Source organism: Paroedura picta, chromosome 3 (genome assembly GCF_049243985.1).
Source record: "Paroedura picta isolate Pp20150507F chromosome 3, Ppicta_v3.0, whole genome shotgun sequence".
NCBI classification, from domain to species: Eukaryota; Metazoa; Chordata; class Lepidosauria; order Squamata; family Gekkonidae; genus Paroedura; species Paroedura picta.
Genome location: NC_135371.1, coordinates 174,233,580 through 174,246,918, shown reverse-complemented (window position 1 = coordinate 174,246,918; position 13,339 = coordinate 174,233,580). Strand labels below are relative to the sequence as shown.

The window sequence follows — 13,339 nt, the reverse complement described above, 5'->3', positions numbered from 1 at the left end:
TTCCTCAGGTATGGCAGGGAGGCGTGGCCAGCTGACCACTTCCAGCCTGGTTCCAGAGCTCCTCGAAGCCTGAAAAATATTTCAGAGGCTCCTCCATGGCTGAAAAAGGTTGCTCTACGATATACCATGGAGTCCAGGAGAAAACAGAGTCCTTCCCCAGGTTCCCCCACCCTCCGTTAAAATCTCCAGGGATTTCCCAGTCATCCCACTGGCAATTTGGGGTGGGTTTTATCTCAGGGGTGGGGAAAGAGCAGCCCATATCCACCCTGACATTATGTCCCCGCTTGGTATCCTTCCCTACCGCAACTGGTTTTATAGAGCATCCAGAGATCCAGTGTCACACCCTCAGATGGGTGTCCAAAAGAAAAGAGGTTCACACTGCAATATTCCCCATTACTATCTGCGGGTGTGGGAGCTGGGCAGTGAAGAAAGGTGACCGGACAAAAGGCGGAGGGGAGTTTTACAGATACCGTGAACTGCTGGAAAGACGAACAAGTGGAGTCTAGTTCAAATCCAGCCTGAGCTCCCCCTAGAAGCTAAAATGAGGCTGTGGTACTTTGGTCACAGTTGGGGAAGGCTGGAGTCCTTGGGAAAGTCCATCATGCTAGGGAAAGAGGAAGGCCCAACAAGAGATGGATGGGTTCACTCGAGGAAGCCACGGGCCCTCCATTTGCAGGCCCTGAGCTTTATTATTGTTGTTGTTGTTGTTGTTAGGTAAAGGTAAAGGTATCCCCTGTGCAAGCACCGGGTCATGTCTGACCCTTGGGGTGACGCCCTCTAGTGTTTTCATGGCAGACTCAATACGGGGTGGTTTGCCAGTGCCTTCCCCAGTCATGACCGTTTACCCCCCAGCAAGCAAGCTGGGTCCTCATTTTACTGACCTCGGAAGGATGGAAGGCTGAGTCAACCTTGAGCCGGCTGCTGGGATCGAACTCCCAGCCTCATGGGCAGAGCTTCAGACTGCATGCCTGCTGCCTTACCACTCTGCGCCACAAGAGGCTCTTATTATTATTGTGGTCGTTGTTGTTGTCGCTATTGTTGTTGTTGTTATTATTATTATTGGATTTGTTGCCTGCCACTCTCATTTCTGGCTCGTGGCAGGTTACACATTCGTCCGCAGTATAGACCCCTTTAAAACCCCGTTAAAAACCATATCGGACATACAATATACAACACACGTCGGACTCCAGCAATAAAAACCATAACGGAGGAACCCCTCTAATCCCAAAGGAACAAATCTAGGAGCGCGAGGAAGGTCACAGATCTCCATGAGTTTATGCTCTTAACACTGGGGTGGGGAGAGCCCGACAGATCTTCCTTTTAATGACAGGACATTTTGGAAGTCATTCACTCGCAGGGTCACCGCGTCAGAAGCTATTTGACAGCACTTAACACACAGAAAAAACACGAGAATCAGATTGTGGCAGATGATGTGGGGACACTAAGCGGGGACACATCATCTGCCACAATCTGATTACTGCACCACCGCCACCAGCACACTCAAGAGGGGCGTCCTGCTCCCCGTCATGTCCGTGGCCATTTCCCTCCCAGGCGGCGGGGAGGGAAATGAAAACCGATTCCAAGGGAGAGGAAGATGTAAGTATTAACTAGCAGCCCACCAGGAGTTCTGTGATGCAGAGAAACGACAAGAGGGCACCTTTTTGGAAAAGCCACGCAGCTCCCTAGAGCCCAATGCTTCTCCCACATGCAGACACCTTCCCTGCAACCCGATAGGTGAGCAGGGGGCTTCTTCCTTTATTGCTCCCCCTTGCATACAAGTCCCCCCTTCCAAGAGATCCTTGTGAAGACTCCCTTCCTTTGAGATTTCACGCTGGCCTCCGCGGTCCTTGTTAGTCCTCCCACCACAGGGCCAGGCCGGGCTTTCCTCCTCCTCCAGATTGATTCTACCCGTTCTGCCGCTTAGCAACCGAGCAGCTAATCCTCCGCTGACTCCCACTTGCCCCCTTGGCGTGAGGCGCTGGGCCGAGAGCCCACAGGTGTGGCTGCCCGCTTAGTCAACGCAGCGTGACTCGGCCTGTTTGTTGTCAGACCCAGCCTGGGTGGAAGCAAAGTTCCCGTCCGGTGCCCGCTGGAAGGACAAAGGCTCGTCGAGAGGACAAAGAGTAGCGCTGCCAGGCCCCGGGGTGGCATGGGCGGTGAGAAGGAAAGCGCTGAGGGGTTGATGGGTTGGGCTGCTCAATCCAGGCCTTGCCTCTAGTTCAAATAAACCAACCGGCCTGGAGCTTGCTTGCTTGCAGGAACAAGGGAGCCAAACTCAGATGCAACTTTGGTACGGGGGGAGTCTGTCGCCTCTTCTCAGAGATCTCCGAACCTCCAGGTGCACAAAGCATGTCCAGGCCTTAAGAATACAGGTAGAGCCCTGCTGGATTAGACCAAAGGTCCATCAAGCCAGGAATTCCCCACCTACCTAACCGGATGTTTGTTGTGGGGAGAGGAAAGGGAAGGCGACTGGAAGCTGCTTTGAGACTCCTTCGAGTAGAGAAAAGCGGCATATAAGAACCAACTCTTCTTCTTCTTCAGTAATCTCAGGGCTCTCTCAGCCTCACCCACCCCACAGGGTGTCAGTTGTGGGGAGAGGAAAGGGGAGGCAATTGGAAGCTGCTTTGAGACTCCTTCGAGTAGAGAAAAGCGGCATATAAGAACCAACTCTTCTTCTTCTTCAGTAATCTCAGGGCTCTCTCAGCCTCCCCTCCCTCACAGGATGTCTGTTGTGGGGAGAGGAAAGGGAAGGCGAATGGAAGCCGCTCTGAGACTCCTTCGGGTAGAGAAAAACGGCATCTAGGAACCAACTCTTCTTCTTCTTCATATTCATATCACCTTCTCCTTCTGTTGCTATGAGAGGATTTCTTTACATTTGAGTACAGGTTTCCAAAGAAAGTAAAAAACTTGTTTCGAGCCCCTCTAATAGTTTTAATATCACTAGTTCATTTTTTCCCGACATTTTAAATTGCTTCAATTTGGTCCACCGATTCTCTATTGTCAGATTTCTGGCATTTTCCCAATTGCACCCAATAGCGCTTCTAGCAGCTCCCAACACGGAGTTTGTCCAAGTTTTGTTTTTACACACGTAGCATTTGTGACGGAAGACGAACGAACTGAACGGAGGCTGTGCTGTCCGTGATCTCATTCCTGATTGCCACTGGTTGTAACAAGTCTCCTTAATGCCTGCTTAGATTCATACAATCACATTAGAGCTGTGACAATGCGCTTGGGGCTGGAACAGAACCCCTCTTTGTCTCATGAATCCTTCCGAATGCGATGCAGATAAATAGGACAGCCTGGTCATGGGGGGAAAGCAGTTTCAGGATGGCTCTGCTTCGGGTCACGTGAATGCCAGTCCCAGAGGGTTGGGCCAGAACCAATGGGTTGAAATTAATTCAAAAGGACTTTCAGCTAAACATCCGGAAGAAGTTCCTGACAGTGAGAACGGTTCCTCAGTGGAGGAGGTGTTTGGGAGTTTTTGAGCAGAGGCTAGAGAGCCATCTGACAGAAATGCTGATTCCATGAACTGAGGCAGATGGTGAGTGGGTGGGGAGAAGGGATGTTGTCGGTGCTTGGCTCTTGTGGCCCTTCCTTGCATGCCCAGGGAAATGCCTAACACCCCTTAAGGGTCAGGAAGTAAATTTCTTTCAGGCATGAGTGGCCAAGGATTCTGGGTTTTTTAGGAGGAAAGCATCAAACGCCATTAGCTGAAAGACTCTGCCCCTGTGATTCCGGGGAGATAGAGTCAATCGAACACGTCCTCTTAAGGTGCCCCACCTTCAACTCTGCAGGAAATAAATTCATCCTCCCATTACTCAGGGATTCCCCCACCAGCTCAAACAAAGAAAAAGTAAAATTCCTCCTGTGGAATAGGAGGGGCCATATTATTAAGCAGGTTGCCAAATTTTGCCCTCATGGGCTTAGCACACGGGAAAGACAAATTAAGCTGAAGTGAAGATTTTTAGAGGAATTTTACTATGCATTTTTTTATAATGTACCTATCAAATTATACAATTTTATCTATTTTAAATTTTGTACTGGCTCCCTGATTATGCAATTTTCTACTCTGGAATGTTTTTTCTTGCTGTCTGTTTCATCTGACCGCAGTGCTGTATTAAAATAAATTTGAATTTAGGAGGAAAGCATCATTTGGGCATAGAATTGGGGTCACAGCTAGTTGCATTCTGCAGGGGGTTGGACTAGATGACCCTGGAGTTCCCTTCCAACTCTGTGATTCGATGAAATGCCAGCACAGCCTTTTGCCTCTTGGCACACAGATCCCCCCCCCCCCTTTCCTAGTACTGATGGACTGTTTCTTTCCTCCTCCCCTCCCACCCACTCCCTTTTTAGGGTGATTTAGCCAAGAAGAAGATCTACCCCACCATCTGGTAAGTCCCGGTTTGGTATCCACAAGGATTCCTCACCCTCTCCTTTGCCTGTCCTCCCCTCACCGCCTCTCTGCCCTTCTGCGCAGGTGGCTGTTCCGAGATGGGCTTCTTCCAGACGACACGTACGTGGTGGGCTATGCCCGGTCCAAGCTCACCGTTGCCGACATCCGCAAGAAAAGCCAGCCGTACCTCAAGGTGGGACTCCACTCACAGCCTGGCACCGCTTTTTAATTTAATTTAATTTCTATACCGCCCTTCCGTATGGCTCAGAGCGCTTTACATACAACATCATAGGGGGTACATGGAACGCGTCAACATACAACAGAGTCAAGGTCCAACAATAACAACCCAACAGAGGTTCTAAACAACAACTTCAGTGGTCCCAGCAATAACAACATAACAAGCTAAACTCCCTAGAGAGGTCAGGCTGCTTCAGGCCATGGAGGGGATGTCAGAGGTGGGGGGGTTTGGTGGTCGGTCTCAGGCAAATGCCTGGTGGAGGAGCTCCCTTTTGCAGGCCCTGTGGAATTTTGGGAGTTCTGGCAGGGCCCTGATCTCTGCAGGGAGCTTGATCCACCAGGTGGGGCCAGGATGGAAAAAGCTCTGGGCCTCGTTGAGGACTGACATGCTTGTTTGGGGCCAGGGATCACCAGCCAGTTGGCAAAGGCAGAGCGTAATGCTCTAGTGACCAAAACCCAGGGGCCATCAGTGAGGCCAGGACTGAGAAGGCCCCTGGCCCTGGTTGAGGCCAGACCTACTTCTCTGGGGTCAGGGATTACCAGTTTGTTAAAACTGGACAATCTCAATGCCCTTCTCGAAGCTGTTTAAGCCTGTAGCTGCCACCACTGCCTGCAACAGTCAATTCCATGCATTCTTTGAGTGAAAAAGTACTTCCTTTTATGCGTTCTAAATCTATTGCTCCTTAATTCCATGGAGTGCCCATGAGAAACTTGATAACATGCCTGATTCTCTCTGCCTGGCTGATGGTGGGGTAGAAAGCAACTGCGTCTTTGTGGGAGACGCGCATTCCGGTCTGGAGGGCAGCAGAAGAGAAGGGATCCTTCTCACCGTAAGGTAACGAATGCCAAAACTGTTCTAGGCCACCCCTGAGGAGCAAGAGAAACTGGAAGAGTTCTTTGCCCGCAACCTGTACGTCCAGGGGAAGTACAACGACCGGGCCTCCTTCGAACGGCTCAACGCTCACCTGAACTCCCTGCACAACGGCGAGAAAGCCAACCGGCTCTACTACCTAGCCTTGCCCCCGAGCGTCTACGAGGACGTCACCCAGAACATCCGGGATACCTGCATGAGCACAGTGTAAGAATTTGACTGGGGGGGGGGAGGCGGTATTTTTGAGAGTTGGCAGTGCACAGTAAGTCTCATGTACAGAGGCAAAGGACATGGTTAGTGGAGAGAAGGTAACACCTTCTGAAGAAGAAGAGTTGGTTCTTATATGCCGCTTTTCTCTACCCGAAGGAGTCTCAAAGCGGCTTCGAGTTGCCTTCCCTTCCTCTCCTCACATCAGACACCCTGTGAGGTGGGTGAGGCTGAGAGAGCCCTGAGATTACTGAGGAAGAAGAATAGTTGGTTCTTATATGCCGCTTTTCTCTACTCGAAGGAATCTCAAAGTGGCTTCCATTCACCTTCCCTTCCTCTCCCCACAACAGACACCCTGTGAGGTGGGTGAGGCTGAGAGAGCCCTGAGATTACTGAAGAAGAAGAAGAAGAGTTATTTCTTAGATGCCGCTTTTCTCTACTCGAAGGAGTCTCAAAGCGGCTTCCATTCACCTTCCCTTCCTCTCCCCACAACAGACACCCTGTGAGGTGGGTGAGGCTGAGAGAGCCCTGAGATTACTGAGGAAGAAGAAGAGTTGGTTCTTATATGCCGCTTTTCTCTACTCGAAGGAGTCTCAATGTGGCTTCCAGTCGCCTTCCCTTTCCTCTCCCCACAACAGGCACCCTGTGAGGGAGGGGAGGCTGAGAGAGCCCTGAGATTACTGAGGAAGAAGAAGAGTTGGTTCTTATATGCCGCTTTTCTCTACTCGAAGGAGTCTCAATGTGGCTTCCAGTTGACTTCCCTTCCTCTCCCCACAACAGACACCCTGTGGGGTGGGTGAGGCTGAGAGAGCCTTGATATCACTGCTTGGTCAGAGCAGTTTTATCAGTGCTGTGACTAGCCCAAGGTCACCCAGCTGGTTGCATGTGGGGGAGCGCAGAATCGAACCTGGCTGGCCAGATTAGAAGTCGGCACTCCTAACCACTACACCAAACTGGCTCTGGTTAAGAGAGAATCTGCTCATTGTTGAGTGTGATTAAGACTGGGGCTAGAGCTGCCGGGATGGCCAGGGCTAGCCAGATCTCATCAGATCTCAGGAGTTAAACAAGGCCGGCTCTGGAGAGTATTTCGGTGAGAGACCACCAAGGAATTCCAGGGCTGTTACGCAGAGGCGGGCAAGGGCCAGCCACCTCTGAACATCCCTGGCCTTGAAAGCCCTATGTTGCCACTTTGACAGTACTTTCCCCACCACCACCTAGACAGGTGTCAGGTAATGGCATATGAAGAAGACTCTATGTGTGTGTGGCGGGGGTGGGGTTGTAAGGAGGCCATCTGAGTCCTCCTCTGGTCCTGTAGACATCCAGCTGGGCAAGTGCTCTCAAGTGAGTCGGCAGAAATAGAAGAGGAGGCGGAGTGAATGTAAGAGGGTATTGAAAGCAGAAGGAACGATACAAAAGAGAAAGCCGGTTGGGGAATCCTCCTTAGTCCTTCCCCCTCTGCCCGTATTGGATGAAGTTAATGCATCCAGAACCCTCTGCTTCCACTGGGCTTCCCCTTGTCATCACTGTGTCCTAAGAGCCATGTCACGTATTCCACGCTTACTTGTACATTGTAAACACAGCTATCTCACAGGTACATTTGTCGGGGAACCAGAGGCCGTCTTGCTTGGAACGCCTTGTGATATCAGCCAGATATCAGAGAAAAAATATTCATGGCCCTGAGTTGTTCAGCCATGGAAGGGGCTGCCTAAGAAGGTGGGGAGCTCCCCCTCACTGGCCGTCTTCAAGCAGCGGATGGACAGACCCTTCTCCTGGATGCTGGAGGCTGACCTTGCATTGAGCAGGGGGTGGGACTAGATGGCCTTCATGGCCCCTTCCCCCTCTAGGATTCTAGGAGTCTAGTTCAGCAGTGGAAGGGGCTGCCTAAGAAGGTGGGGAGCTCCCCCTCACTGGTGGTCCTCAAGCAGCAACTGGACAGATCCTTCTCCTGGATGCTTGAGGCTGATCCTGCACTGAGCAGGGGGTGGACTAGATGGACTGGATGGCCCCTTCCCACTCTAGGTTTCTAGGAGTCTAGTTCAGCAGTGGAAGGGGCTGCCTAAGGAGGTGGGGAGCTCCCCCTCACTGGCCATCTTCAGGCAGCAGCTGGACAGATCCTTCTCCTGGATGCTTGAGGCTGATCCTGCACTGAGCAGAGGGCGGAACTAGATGGCCTCCATGGCCCCTTCCCACTCTGGGATTCTAGGATCCTCTCCCAAGCAGGCCCTGGGCTTCTGTGGCTCTGTATCCTTCCCTTTTTCCTTTTCATCTCCTATCCCACTAGCTTCCGAGACCTGACAAGATCATGCCAATCCTGGCCGTCCCAAGTCAGCTCCTGCACCAGTTCACACACACCATACTTTGGCAGAGAGGGATTCCCATCTTGCCGTGTCCTACCTCTCAAGATGTCAGGCACAGTTACTGGCAAACCACCAGGGACTTCACCAGGGCCAGGCCCTTTTCAGTCCTGGCCCCGACCTGGTGGAATGAGCTCCCGGGGGAGCTGCGGGCCCTGCGGGAATTCTCGGTCTTCCGCAGGACCTGCAAAACGGAGCTCTTCCGCCAGGTCTACGGTTGAGGCCGGGGACGGTGAGGAAGATCGACGGAGGGACCCCTGGCGTTAAACAGCAATTATTGAGATCTTGACCTCTTTCTCTCCCTCCAGAATTAGGATGGGGAGGGGTGGGAGGAGTTGAACGTTTTCCAACATGTATCTGGTACTGTGTTTCTCTGGTCCGTTTTCATGGGGTTTTAAGCGGTTTTTTATTCGGACATTGTAACCTGCCACGTGCCAATCTCGGGAATGGCAGAAAATAAATTTTATAATAATAATAATTTATTTATTTATTTATAAAAATAATAATTTATTTATTTGGATTGTTATACCGCCCATTCTTTACAGCTCTGGGCGGTTTACATGGAACAGTTATGAAATTCTTTACATGGAACATTATAATAATTTAATCTGTAACATAACAGTTTCAGTACATCATAACAACCAAATAACAATTTATAACACAACAATGCACAATGCATTTAATAATAAAACTACCAGACAGTGGCCACGCAGCCCACAATAACTGGTTGACTCTGTCCATGAAAGCTTTTGACAACTTTCTTCAGTCTCCTTTACAAAATCTATTTGGTTGCTCACAGCAGCCAGAAACGTAAGCGAATCTGCTCTACCTGGTTGCACGTCCCAGAGTCCAGAATGCACAAATGTTGCCGAGTAGGCCCAGCCAGGGTCAGGGGAGAGCTGCTGGGCTCACTCACCCTCGCAAGCCCCTTGAGTGTCACGTCCCCTGAAAGACTGACGCCTGCTTCCCTCCCTCCCTGCCCGCCCCCAGCGGCTGGAATCGCATCATCGTGGAGAAGCCTTTCGGCAAGGACCTGCAAAGCTCCAACCGGCTGTCGGACCACATCTCGACGCTTTTTAAGGAAGACCAGATCTACCGCATCGACCACTACCTGGGCAAGGAGATGGTGCAGAACCTGATGGTGCTCAGGTGCGACAGGGGACTTGATTCAGCGTGGAGCGTAGCACAGCCTTGGGCGGGAGCGTTGTTGGGTGGGGCGCAGTTAACAAGGGGGGGGGTCCTTTCATTTGACTGTCCCATTATAGTGCCTGACCGTACCCTGCAGCATCTGTCTTGGGCCATCTTCCAGGTTAGACTGACCAGGGATTCTTGGGTTTTTTTTGGGGGGGGGGCATCATCTGGGCATGGATTTGAGGCCATTGTGGGTGGGCAGGTAGTTGTGAATGTCCTGTATGTCCTGCCAGATTTATCAGCTTTCCGCAAGGCCTGTAAGACGGAGCTCTTCCGCCAGGCGTATGGTTGAGTCTGGGCTGATATCCCGGAGTCACCATCGGGCGATCCCCTAAAATTAAACAAATGAGATCAGGATCCTCGGTCCTAATGGAAGAGCTCCTGACTGCAAGCTGGACAGGGGAGGAGATGGGGGTTAGTTCTAATTGAACTGCCATCTTTTAATGTGCTGGGTTTTTTTTAAAGGGTTGTGTTGTTTTTATTCTTTTATTGTAAACTGCCATGAGTCCCTGAGAGTGGCAGTATATAAGTTAAAATATAAATAAATAAAATTCTGCAGGGGGTTGGACTAGATGACTCTGGAGGCCCCTTCCAACCCAATGATTCTATGATTCTATCTCCTTCTTTCTTTGCAGGTTTGGGAACCGGATCTTCGGCCCCGTCTGGAACAGGGACAACATAGCCTGTGTCATCCTGACCTTCAAGGAGCCCTTTGGCACGGAGGGCCGTGGGGGCTACTTTGATGAGTTTGGCATTATCCGGTAAGAGGCAGCTGGGGGGAGGAGTGCAGCTGATTCTTGGGGTACGTGTACGTGTGTGAAAACCATTCAAGCTTTATCAGCAGTATGACCCGAAGAGAGAGAGAGAGAGAGAGAGAGAACAAACTGCACACATGAACCAGTCGAAATAAATCCAAGGACTTTTAACCCAGTCCAAGTCCCAGGCATATCTGTTTTTTTTGACATATTCTTGCAAATCATTTGGAGCGGGACAACTGGTCCTTCAGGGGCAGCACCGGGTTCCTATTTCCGGAGCTGACGTTTCTGGATTGCACACAATGAGGCCGTCATGTCCGGCATGGACTAGGGCACTCTGAACACTGCCCTGGACCAAAGGAATGGGGTTATCCCGCCACCGCACGGGGTGACACAGCCGATAAACCGAGGACTGCTGCTTTATCTAGCGGGGACGCCCTCCTGTCTCTTTGCAGGGATGTGATGCAAAATCACCTCCTCCAGATGCTCTGCTTGGTGGCCATGGAGAAACCCACCTCGACCAACTCCGACGATGTGCGAGACGAAAAGGTAGGAGCGAGTCTGGGTTGGTGTGTTCTCGGCCCAGGAGAGGTGTGCTGAAATCCTGGCTTGGCCAAGTGAGCGTTTCCGATCCTGAATTTCCCAGCTCTGCAACAGACAAATGACCTCCTGCCCAGTCCTGTTCTGCTTTACTCATGGCCCATCGTAAGACGATATTTTGGCTTGGAGCCTTCCAATGTCTTGTGATTATTGTGGGCCCCCTTGACCAGGGCCAGGGCCTTTTCGGTCCTGGCCCCAACCTGTTGGAATGCACTCCTGGAAGAGCTAAGGGCCCTGCCGGAGCTACCAGGTTTCCGCAGGGCCTGCAAGATGGAGCTCTTCTGCCAGGCTGAGGCCGGGGCAGAATCCCGGAGGAGGGGTTTTCCAACTGGTTCCCACATTCGTCTCGGCCCCGGCTCTCATTGCATTAGATTAGATCGAGTGCCCCACCCTGAACAAGGAGGGATTGCGAGAGATTATGGTCGCCATTCTGATTGTTATTTTAATGGGGATTTTATTGGGGTTTTATTGTCTTAGAATTTTATTATTATTATTATTATTATTATTATTATTTCGATTTATTTCCCGCCACTCCCAAATGGCTCGCGGCGGGTTACAATGTCTTAAAAAACCCATTAAAACTCCCATTAAAAGACTTTAAAATGTCACAACATGGCAGCACAATAATAAGATCCCCTTCCTACCCCCATTCCTAAAAAAGGGGGGGTGGAGGAGAAGGAGGTCAACGATGTTCAGGAAGCCCGAGGGAGAGCAGTCGATGTACCCCGGCAGCCCCAGCCTCAACCATAGACCTGGCGGAAGAGCTCCGTCTTGCAGGCCCTGCGGAACGTTAAAGGGTCCCGCAGGGCCCGCAGCTCACCCGGGAGCTCATTCCACCAGGTGGGGGCCAGGACCGAAAAGGCCCTGGCCCTGGTCGAGGCTAGGCGTGCTTCCCTAGGGCCGGGAACGACCAGAAGATTCTCACTCGCAGAGCGCAGAGCCCTGCGGGGGGCATAGGGCACTAGGCGGTCCCTCAGGTATGTGGGTCCCAGCCCGCGTAAAGCCTTAAAGGTTAGAACCAGAACCTTGAACCGGATCCGGACAGCAATTGGTAACCAGTGCAGCTGCCTCAGCACAGGCTGGATGTGGGCCCTCCAAGGTGTGCCGGTGAGGACCCTAGCGGCTGCATTTTGTACCAGCTGGAGTTTCCGGATCAGAGACAGGGGTAGGCCCGCGTAGAGCGAGTTACAGAAATCTAATCTGGAGGTGACCGTTGCATGGATCACAGTGGCCAGGTGTTCGGGGGACAGGTAGGGCGCTAGTAGCCGGGCTTGGCGAAGACGGTTGACGGTTTATGTGTAAACCGTCACGAGGCTACAGCAAGAGGCGGTATAGAAATCGAAGGAAGGAAGGAAGGAAGGAAGGAAGGAATGGAATGGAATGGAATGGAATGGAATGGAATGGAATGGAATGGATGGATGGATGGATGGATGAATGAATGAATGAATGAATGAATGAATGAATGAATGAATGAATGAATGAATGAATGAATGAATGAATGAATGAATGAATGAATGAATGAATGAATGAATGAATGAATGAATGAATGATCCCCCATAATAACCCTCTCTTGCCATTCTGAAAGTGCCTACTGGCTCAACAAGACTCGGGGATCCCTTTGCTGGGAGAAGCGAGGATATTTCCCCACTCAAGCCTGTGAAGATCTCAGACTCCGTCCGCTCCTTCCTGCTAGGTCAAAGTGCTCAAGTGCATCTCAGAGATAAAGCCGGAGAACGTGGTGCTCGGCCAGTACGTGGGGGACCCAGCAGGCAAGGGGGAAGCTCAGAAGGGCTACCTGGATGACCCAACGGTCCCTCCTGGCTCCACCACCCCCACCTTCGCTACTGCTGTCGTCTACGTGGACAACGAACGATGGGACGGTGAGCCTGGAAGGAGGGGAGGGGAGATCAGTATCCAGACCCAGGTGTCGTGCCTGCAGCGGTGCTGGTGGTGCTGGTGGGGGGGGGGGAGGGCCTAACTATTTCTGAGACTGTCTCTCTCTCTCTTTCTAACCCTCCCCACTTAGGCGTGCCTTTCGTCTTGCGCTGCGGCAAAGCCTTGAACGAGCGCAAGGCGGAGGTGCGGCTGCAGTTCCGGGACGTGCCGGGCGACATCTTCCAGCGCCAGTGCAAACGCAACGAGCTGGTGATCCGTGTGCAGCCCAACGAGGCCGTCTACACCAAAATGATGACCAAGAAGCCCGGAATGTTCTTCAACCCGGAAGAATCGGAGCTGGACCTCACGTACGGCAACCGCTACAAGGTACGGAGGGTTCTTTGCCCCCCGTTCCAAGGAGAGGCCATCCCAGCGCTAGGGGCTGCGGGAGCCTGATGCTTGCAGAAGGGGGAGGGGGCATGCGGGGATTCTTGATCATGCATGAAGCCGCACGCCTGGTTCCATGCCAGTTTACATATGGTAGCAGGATGTTTAGGTGTGCCTGGAAGCCTGTAGGGCAGAGGTCCCCACCTTTTTGAATTATGAGCACCTCTGGAATTCTGAGTAGTGGAAGTTGATCTGGGGCCAAGGGACCAAGCCCTATGAAGATAGGTTGAGGGACTTGGGAATGTTCAGCCTGGAGAAAAGGAGGTTGAGAGGGGACATGATAGCCCTCTTTAAGTATTTGAAAGGTTGTCACTTGGAGGAGGGCAGATTGCTGTTCCCATTGGCTGCAGAGGAGAGGACACGCAGTAATGGGTTTAAACTACAAGTACAACGACATAGGCTAGATATC

General features: G+C 51.7%; 1 protein-coding gene across 1 annotated transcript in view; it reads left to right on the top strand.

Moving 5' to 3' along the window:
- Window positions 1-13,339, top strand: part of G6PD (glucose-6-phosphate dehydrogenase) — a 41,040-nt gene that overhangs the window by 22,461 nt on the left and 5,240 nt on the right. Inside the window, exons 4-11 of the mRNA XM_077329745.1 lie at window positions 4,354-4,391; window positions 4,478-4,586; window positions 5,491-5,708; window positions 9,053-9,211; window positions 9,889-10,014; window positions 10,464-10,557; window positions 12,302-12,488; window positions 12,635-12,870. Of these exons, the coding sequence (XP_077185860.1) occupies window positions 4,354-4,391; window positions 4,478-4,586; window positions 5,491-5,708; window positions 9,053-9,211; window positions 9,889-10,014; window positions 10,464-10,557; window positions 12,302-12,488; window positions 12,635-12,870 (1,167 nt within the window). The remainder of the gene's footprint in view (window positions 1-4,353; window positions 4,392-4,477; window positions 4,587-5,490; window positions 5,709-9,052; window positions 9,212-9,888; window positions 10,015-10,463; window positions 10,558-12,301; window positions 12,489-12,634; window positions 12,871-13,339) is intronic.